At 49.1% G+C, this 8,899-nt stretch overlaps 1 protein-coding gene across 1 annotated transcript; it reads left to right on the top strand.

Moving 5' to 3' along the window:
- Positions 1-6,208: 6,208 nt before the first annotated feature.
- On the top strand, positions 6,209-8,784 carry LOC136523214 (uncharacterized). The gene has a single exon (XM_066516974.1). The coding sequence runs from the start codon at positions 6,209-6,211 to the stop codon at positions 8,669-8,671; it is 2,463 nt and encodes an 820-aa protein (XP_066373071.1). The 3' UTR covers positions 8,672-8,784.
- The last annotated feature ends 115 nt before the right edge of the window (positions 8,785-8,899 follow it).

The following is an 8,899-nucleotide window of genomic DNA, read 5'->3' as shown; positions in this document are numbered from 1 at the left end:
AATCTAGAAAAGGAATCAACTCCTATCTATTTCCCTGTCCGCCTCAATTACGATGGAAATCTCACCGTCCTCCTTCCCATCGGCATACCCCCTGTTTCATCGGCAGTAGTCCTCAGGTCTTCCTTCATCAGCATACTCCTTGTTTCATCGGCAGTAGTCCTCAAGTCTTCCTTCATCGGCATCGACAATGACACCTTCAACCTCATCGGCAACGCCCAAGTCTAAATCAACCTCTCCATCGACCATCACCAGCTATCGGCAACCATCTTTATAAGCTGGCTTTCATCGGCTATCAAGTATACAGTAACTTTCCCCTTGCCGATTAGTCCACTCCGATCATTTTGACACGTGCAAAAAACGGTGTCAACAACTCTCAACTCGACAAATATATAACGAATCATCCTACTTGAACTAGCAGGCCAAAACTGACGTGTCTATGAGTGCCGAGTTGAGGCAAGTTGCCAATGGATTTGAATTTAGGGTCAAGTCATTCTCTGTGTACGATGTCAATGGATATCGCTTTCACACAACTCGGCACGAGCAGAGTCGGCCGAATCGAAGAACCACAAATACCGGTGTTTTCACGCCAGGCACAGATGGGTTGGACTACTATGGAATAATTGAAGAAATATACAAACTCAAGTTTCCTGGTTGTGTACCTCTTCGTCCTGTCATATTCAAATGCCATTGGTTTGATCCCAAAGAAGTGATAAAGACCCCTGAGCTTGGGTTAGTCGAAGTTCTAAAGTCATCCGTCTTGCTAGGAGACGACGTGTACATTGTGGCCCAACAGGCCACGCAAGTTTATTATCTCTCATACCCGTGCCAAACCAAAGACCGTCTTAAGGCGTATGATGTTGTGTACAAGGTATCGCCGCATGGTAAAGTACCCGTCCCAAACGATGATGATTATAACATCGATGCAAACACATATGACGGAGAGTTCTTTCAAGAAGAAGGATTAGAAGGGAGTTTTGAGATTGTCTTAGATGTAGATCTCGCAATGGAAGTAGACAATGATATGGTCATTGTTGACGGGAATGATGGAGAGGAGGTTCACAACGCGAAGGACTTGTTATTACTTGAGCAACACCATTCAGGCAGTGTCGCTAGTGATGAGACTTTGAGAGACGATCATAATTACGTCGACAATAGCGATGATGAGATTTTTGGCCCACCTATCGATGATCTTGATGATTATTTCTAGTACATGTAAGATCTGTAGTACTTATGGCAATTTTATACATGTATGATACATTTACTTATTTTGCATCTCTTTTATACATGTATGATACATTTACTTATTTTGCATCTCTTTTATACATGTATGATACATTTACTTTTGTATATGCGTACTGATAGTTTATTCCTTTTGTTGCAGGTGATTGATGGTGGGCGGTGGAATCAGGAAGATTAGGTCGGTTATGACCTTACTGGCTGGTGGCGAGGGGTCCAGCCAGGGTGGAGGAGGAGGGCGTGCACAGACTGAGGGTGGAGGGCGTGCCCAGGGAGGAGGAGGAGGACGATGACGAGGGCATGCCCAGGGAGGTGGAGCCCAGGGTGGAGGTGGAGCCCAGGGTGGAGGAGGAGCCCAGGGTGGAGGAGGAGGACGGCGACGACGAGGGCGTCGAGAGCCGACACCTCCTCCACAGGACGACGACGACGAGTTCGTAGCGGCCATGGAGGAGGATGAGGAGGAGGAGGAGACCAGGGAGGAGATAGCAGAGGCGGTGGAGGAGGCACGGAGGGAGGATGAGGCCGAGCGTGAGGAGGATGCCGACTTGCTGGCAGAGGAAATGGGGTGCCTACGGTTTGGCTGCGAGGGTCGTCGCGCCTCCCAGACTTACCCATACAGAGATGGCCAGTGATTCGACCCTCCAGAACTAAGTAAGTAATTTTTGCATGTTAACACTACTTCACAGGTTTTTAAGTTATAACAGAAACTAATATTCAATCTCAATAACTTTGTGGAGGGATTGGGAAATGGTGATCCCAGGGAGTCACTCTCGCCGAGTAAACGGGATCCTGGGTCTTCTGTGTAGGGCAAACTACCCCGGGATGGTGAGGATCGATGGTGTTGTGCAGCCCGCCATGAAGTGGTCCCACTGGCACGCCGCCAGCGATCAGACTGATCGAGCTGGCAGGTGTTATAACAGCAAGGCCAACCAGGTGATGAAAGAGCTGTGGGTACATGTTCATCACACTATGCTAATAATAACATCACATTAATTGTATATTACTGACTGTATTTGCTTGTAGGATTACTACACCTTGGCGGAGGGAGTACGTAGGGAGGACACGGATGACGTGGTGAACAGAGTTTGTGTTCACCGAGTGCAGGACCTCTTCTACGAGACAAAGCTCCTGTGCAGAAGAATTTACCATGGCCGCAGAGGACACAGAGTCACCAGAGCGCAGGCAGTGCACCTGCCCCTGACTAAGGAGCAATACTTGACGGTAAACATGAGATTACATCGTCTGCGATTAATTGCACTGAAATTGATTTATGATTTGTCATGTGCTCGTGTACGTGCAGGTGCCTCCTGCTTGGTGTGCGGGGATGGACAACTGCTGGGAGGCCATTGTGGACAAGTGGTTGAGTGAGGAGTACGAGCAATATCACGCCGTACGCTCACGTTGCTGTGCGATGATGCAGGGTTCCTCGCACAAACAAGGCCCCACTACCCTCAAGGAATATGCAGCCAGATATGTACATGGATTTCATTTCATTGTTGCTATGCTAACTTCTGAATGCATAATATCTTATTGTTGTGCTTCTTCCTGCAGACGCGGTTCCACCCCGGCCAGGAGTGCGCCTCGTTCAAGGCATATGCCTTGGCACACAAAGGCAAGGCAAAGGACCCCGACCTCGTCTACAACCCGGAGGACTCGCCCGAGGCATATAGCAACCCGAGCATGCACAGGCGCCTCAGCGAGTACACGGCGATGGCGAGAGAGATCCATGGGTCAGAATTTGATCCGAGCACCGCTGACCTCGAGGGTGACATCGTCATGAGGTTGGGACCAGGTAAGCCACATGGGCGGTACTATATGGGCAACAACACCATAGACATGGCCAACACTCAGACACTTGCCCAGATTAGAGCCCGGAGCACGAGTTCGAGTCCGGCCATACGCCCACGCTCACAGCCCCAGGTGGTAGCACTCCAGGTTAGTTCTGTTGCATTCGTTGTCCATTCATTTTCTACTCGTTCTTTATTTGCATTCTAACTATGTGATAAATAATTGTAGGCCCAGATTGAAGCCCTGCAGGAGTCACAGCAGGCCTCACAGAGCCAGCTTCAGGCCCTCGAGCTGTCGCACCAGGCCGAGTTGGCACAGGAGAGGGCGCGAGTGCAGACCCAGCTTGAGGCCTTCCAGCAGGCGCACAAGGACTGGTACGAGTACATGGCCCGTTTTTCTTAGAGCATGGGCCAGCCTCCACCGCCTCCGCCGCCGCCAATGATACCGTTGGTGCCTCCACCTCTGCGCGATGGCACTCCTATGAGTCACTTAGATGCACTCTTCACTTTCGTGTCATATAGAGCTACCTTCAACTTATACCTTAGTTTGACCTACCATAGCTTAGACCTTAGAATTTGCTTTGATCCAGATAACTCACATGTGCAATCTCATTCTAGGGACCTTCTACAGCTGGATCGAACAACGATATGCAGGGTGATCAAGACCTGGACTTGACTCCGTTTCTCCGTAGGCCTCCGACCATGTGACAGGCCATCCGACCTTGTTTGATAGTTTTGTATGTTGAACTGTGTACTTGGTTGAACTTTGGACATATGTTGATGGTGTTTGTGGACTTTGCATGGTGCTTGTCGACATATGTTAGTTATTGTGAGTGGATGTGACATTTGTGGACATATATGTGATATATATTGCCTATATGTCATGTTATTATAATTTCCTGTGATTTTGTTGCTTATTGTGACTGGATATGCACTGAAACAAACAAAAAAAATTCTGTGGACATATTTTACCAAGTGTAGCACTCGGTAAAACAGAGATTCTGTCAGTTTTACCGAGTGTAGCACTCGGTAAAACAGCGAACAGAACCAAATTGGTTCTGATTCTGTGAATTTTGCCGAGTGTGCCATTTTTTACCGAGTGCGGCGTCCCCACTCGGAAATATTTGACTACTTTTTACCGAGTGGGCACACTCGGTAAACATTATTCCTGAAGTTTATTTGCAGAATTGTTTTAATCACGAAAATGGTTATTCTTTTACCGAGTGTTAGGAGCTACACTCGGTAAACATTATTCAAAAAATTTATTTGCGGAATTGTTTTAATCACGAAATGCTAATTTATTTACCGAGTGCTGCTACTGACACTCGGTAAACGTCGCCGTTAACGGTCAGTTTGGAGGGTGACGACCGTCAAGTCATAATTGTTTACCGAGTGTCATTGTAGCACTCGGTAACTCTATGCTCCGAGTGCGCCGATATTGGACACTCGGTAAAATAACTTCACCGAGTCGTTGTTTGCCGAGTCCACTTTACCGAGTGTGGCACTCGGTAAAGAGTTTGCCGAGTGTGTAGCACTATTTACCGAGTGTTACTCACACTCGGTAAATTAACAGTATCCCGTAGTGCTTTCACCACATTTGTAACTTGGCACCATGCCAAAACTGGGCTAATGCCCCTCCACCCACCGGTTTTTCCTGGGATCTATGGTGATTGATCAGGTGGGGACAAATCGTCCTCCCCCCCCCCCCCCCCCCCCCCCCCGTTGCCTTTCAAAAAAAAAACTTACATTCCTTGCAACAGGTATAAATGGTTTGTCTCGATCTGTTCTTCTAGCTAGGTTTGCATTTCCTCACTTAAGGACCTATTGCTAGTGTGCAATGACATAAGGACTTGACTTACTGTGATGGCCCTAAGGACTTGTCTTGGTTTGATCCTGCTTAGTTCTAGGGATTTGAACACGCAAGGAGTGAACTAGAATTGCATGGGTTAAGGTTGGTGTTGCTTAAATTTTTTAGAGCCCAATTGAACTCCATCTTATGTCACTCGATTCTTAAACACAGCTTGTGGAGCTAGCATAGTGCAGTGTGGTGATCATAACTGCAGCAATGGGTATGGATAAGCCATCAGGATGACTTATAATTTGGAGTTGAGGGAGTATCAATTATACCAACTACACAATTAACATAGGAGACAACCTAGGGATTAATCCATTCCAATTATTTTCTACAATTGCCATTAGGAAACCTAAGAAACAATCCTCTACCCACACCCACCCATCTAGAAAAACATAGTGCGTCAAGGTTCAATGTGCATTCATTCATGGGAAATTTGTATTTATACAACCATAATTGATGAGGGGCCCTTTTCAACTATACCACGCCAAGGGAGTCAATGACATGTTAGGTCTTGTATGTACTATATTACTCAGATGATCGGATGGTAGACGAGAAGTACATCTTATTCTTAGCGCGGTGGTATATATAAAAATATTCCTTTATTTCCTCTCTAGAAGCATTGTATACAAAAAACCAATGAGCTTGCTGAGCACGTGATCATATGTATTATATGGTATAAGGACTAAGGATGGATGCAGAGCTTTTATTTTCATAGTGCTCGAAGTTCAGTCAGTTGTAAAAAAAACATAACTAAGGCAGATTCCAAATTAAAGGAGACTGATTGCATGGTGTGTCTTTTGGTAAAGAAAAGATAGTAGAAATTATAAATGCAAATAAAGGACAGACAAGAGATATGCACTAGTTCACGTATTCTCTCATACTCATGCGCTGCTCTTTGCATCTTGGTAAAGAAAGATTCTGAAATTAATAAAATACCAAAGGCAAAGCACACAGCAAAAATAAACTATATATGCGAGAAGCCAATCATGCCAAGCACTTTCGATATATACATCAGTTATATCAGACTAAAACTTGGCAACAAAGCAAGAGATCGATTATACTCTCTCCTCAGTCGACCAGTTCAGTAACGTGAGCTTGAACTTGAACACTAGCTATTAGCTTATGATCCTGGACACCAAACCAAAACTTAGCTTGCACGCGATACCGTTCGCCGTCGACGACCAAGCAGACCCCGAACGCATGAAGCTTGCAAGGCAAACTAGCTTGCCTTATATATAGCATGCAATGTGGCCAATGTCCAGGGGCCAACGACCAAACCTGCTAGATTACGTACACTGAAGCCTGTAGTTGTAACAGCCTACAGCTAGCAATGACAGTTTTTAACCATAGCGTCTACCTTAACGTCACAACATTATGCCCTCAACACATCAACTTGTACATCATAAACCTCACAGCATCCTACACCGACCAGAGCAATGAGCCAACCATCGTGTCCTCCTCCGTCATCATGTTCGTGCTCGCCGGACTCTTCTTCAACCTCAACCTCTTCAGCGGCATCTCCGACGTGAGCGCCATCCTGGACCCCAAGGTCCGGCTCTTCCTCTCCTCGGTGCTCTCCCTCTTCCTCCCCGTCATGTCCTACCTCTTCTCGGAGGCCAAGAACGCGAGGTCCACCACGAGCTCCAGCTCCAGCTCGACCTCCTCCACTGCCGGTGCTGCTGACCTCTCCCTGACGGCCGGGCTGATCCTGGTGTGGATGCTCCTGGTGGAGCTCCTCCGCAAGAAGGTGGACGAGATCCGCATGCGCGGCTACTCCAGCACCATCCAGCGCGCCGGCCGCGTCTTCTGGCTGGGAAACCTCGTCTTCTTCAACATCAAGAGCGTTGGACGGAAGGCGGTGTTCGGCATCCTCTGGATCCTCTGCGCCACCAAAGTGGCGCAGCGGATCGCCTTCACCGAGGTCGGCAAGCGCTCGTACGCCCATGGCAAGAACGCCTCCGTGCTCACCTCCTACATGGCTCAGATGCTAGACGTCGACGACCATGGTGACGAGAGCCAGCAGCACCACCCTGCACCTGCAGGTGACCATGTCGACGTGGAGCATGGCGAACAGCATGGTGGAATAATTGGAAACGAGATGCTCAGGAGGTGCAACTACATCGTCATGGGAGAGAAGAAGCTGGTGAAGAAGGCTACCGCAGATGGCTACGAGTTCAACGACGTCGCCTCCAACGACAGCATCGTCACCGTCGGTAAAGTCTGGGAGCTCGCCGAGTCCGACCAGCTCTTCGACCACTACGACAAGAACCAACGCCTCAAGAGGCTCTGCCTCTCCTTCGCTCTCTTCAAGTTGCTGCGCCGGCGGTTCGAGCACCTGCCAGCGATGACCGACGCGGAAGCCCGCGACTGCCGGAGCCTCATCTTGAACGGCCTGTACAACAACAACGGCGGCAGCGAGGGCAACGCGGCAGAGGCGCTGTTCCAGGTGATGAACGACGAGGTGAACTTCCTCAGTGAGTACTACCACTCCGTCATCCCCGTCGTCTTCGCGAGCCCCTTCTTCCTCGTGGCAAACTACCTCCTCCTGCCCGTCGTCGTCACCGTCCTATGCCTCATGTCCATTGTCCTCTGTGGCAACGGCGACGCCGGCTATGCGTTCAAAAGCCTCGGCAGAGACAACTACACGCTACGGTCAGGAGTTCCAAAAATAGTCGTGTGCCTTGTAGCCAGAGCTGCCAATAGATCTGCTCCAGCCTTCTTCTCCCTGGTAGACCTTGCTATCACCGTGTTTCTCTTCATCATCTTCTTCTACGAGGAGATATGGGAGTTCCTTGTTTTCCTCCTCTCCAACTGGTTCATGGTCTCAGTGCTATGCGACTACACCGCCAAACGCCATTGGCGTGAAAGCCCCACCTTCAGCGGAGCCTTCCGCCGCCTCCTGTGGCTGCGTAGCAAGATGAGCCATGGCGACCTTAGGCTAAAGCAATTCTCCGTGCTGAACCTTCGCTGGCCACTCCCTGTACCATTGTTCGCCCCACTCTCCTTGGCGGTAAGATCGGAGCCGGCGCCTAACAGCTTGAAACGATCCATCATAGATTGCCTTGTGAGACATGACCGCGACAACACCCCTCTCACCAATGGCAAGTCCGTGTTGGAAAGGCACCATCTCTCCACGCAGCTCAAATGGGCTTGTGGCAGCGACAGTGTCGCCGAGGTCATCCTGACATGGCACATCGCCACCAGCATCTTGGTGGTGAAGTGTGCCCCTCAGAGTAAAGACGAAGTAGCTCTCAGCAGGGTGGCAACTAGGCTGTCCAAGTACTGCGCTTACTTGGTGGCGTTCCATCCGGAGCTGCTGCCGGACAACAAGGAGAAGGCGGAGACTGTGTTCGAGGACATGAAGGCGGAGCTGAAGAGCATGATTGGGTGTCCGGCGTACTTCCTCTCGTCCAAGAGTACGAAGGTCCAGAAGATCATGGAAAGAGCAGGAGAAATCCATGTGGAAACGCCAGGCCAAGACAAAGCAGCAGAATCAGGCCAGAGTGATGACGAGAGCAAGGTCGTTCTGAACGCAGCAAAGCTAGCAGGGGACTTGCTAAGGGAGGGAGGTGACCGTCATGAAACAGTGTGGAAGGTGTTGGCCGACGTGTGGACGGAGCTCATCGTCTTCGTGGCGCCGTCGAACGAGGAGGAGCGCGTGAAGGGGCATGAACAGGTCCTGGTGCAAGGAGGAGAGTTCATCACCGTGCTCTGGGCGCTGACAACCCACATTGGCGTAACTCGGCCAACCCCCAACAAGCGATCATCAACTTCAACAAGTGGTCGTCTGTAAGCTTGAGAAGATTGGACCTGTATGTATGCGTGTGTCAGCATGGAGCTAGTTCTCCATTTGTGCTTATTTCCCCGTGCAGACGTCTTGATGTTTTTGTATTTGCACATGAGATATGTTTTGTGTTGGCTTCATCATTAATTTTGTAGGGGACATGAGGGTTAGGGACGCATATTCAATATTTATCATCACTAGCCATAGATGTTGGTGTATTTTTCTATAAAAATAAGA

The sequence above is a fragment of the Miscanthus floridulus genome, chromosome 18, assembly GCF_019320115.1.
Source record: "Miscanthus floridulus cultivar M001 chromosome 18, ASM1932011v1, whole genome shotgun sequence".
NCBI lineage: Eukaryota > Viridiplantae > Streptophyta > Magnoliopsida > Poales > Poaceae > Miscanthus > Miscanthus floridulus.
Note: the sequence above shows the minus strand (reverse complement) of the source record. Positions and strands in the feature narration are given on the sequence as shown.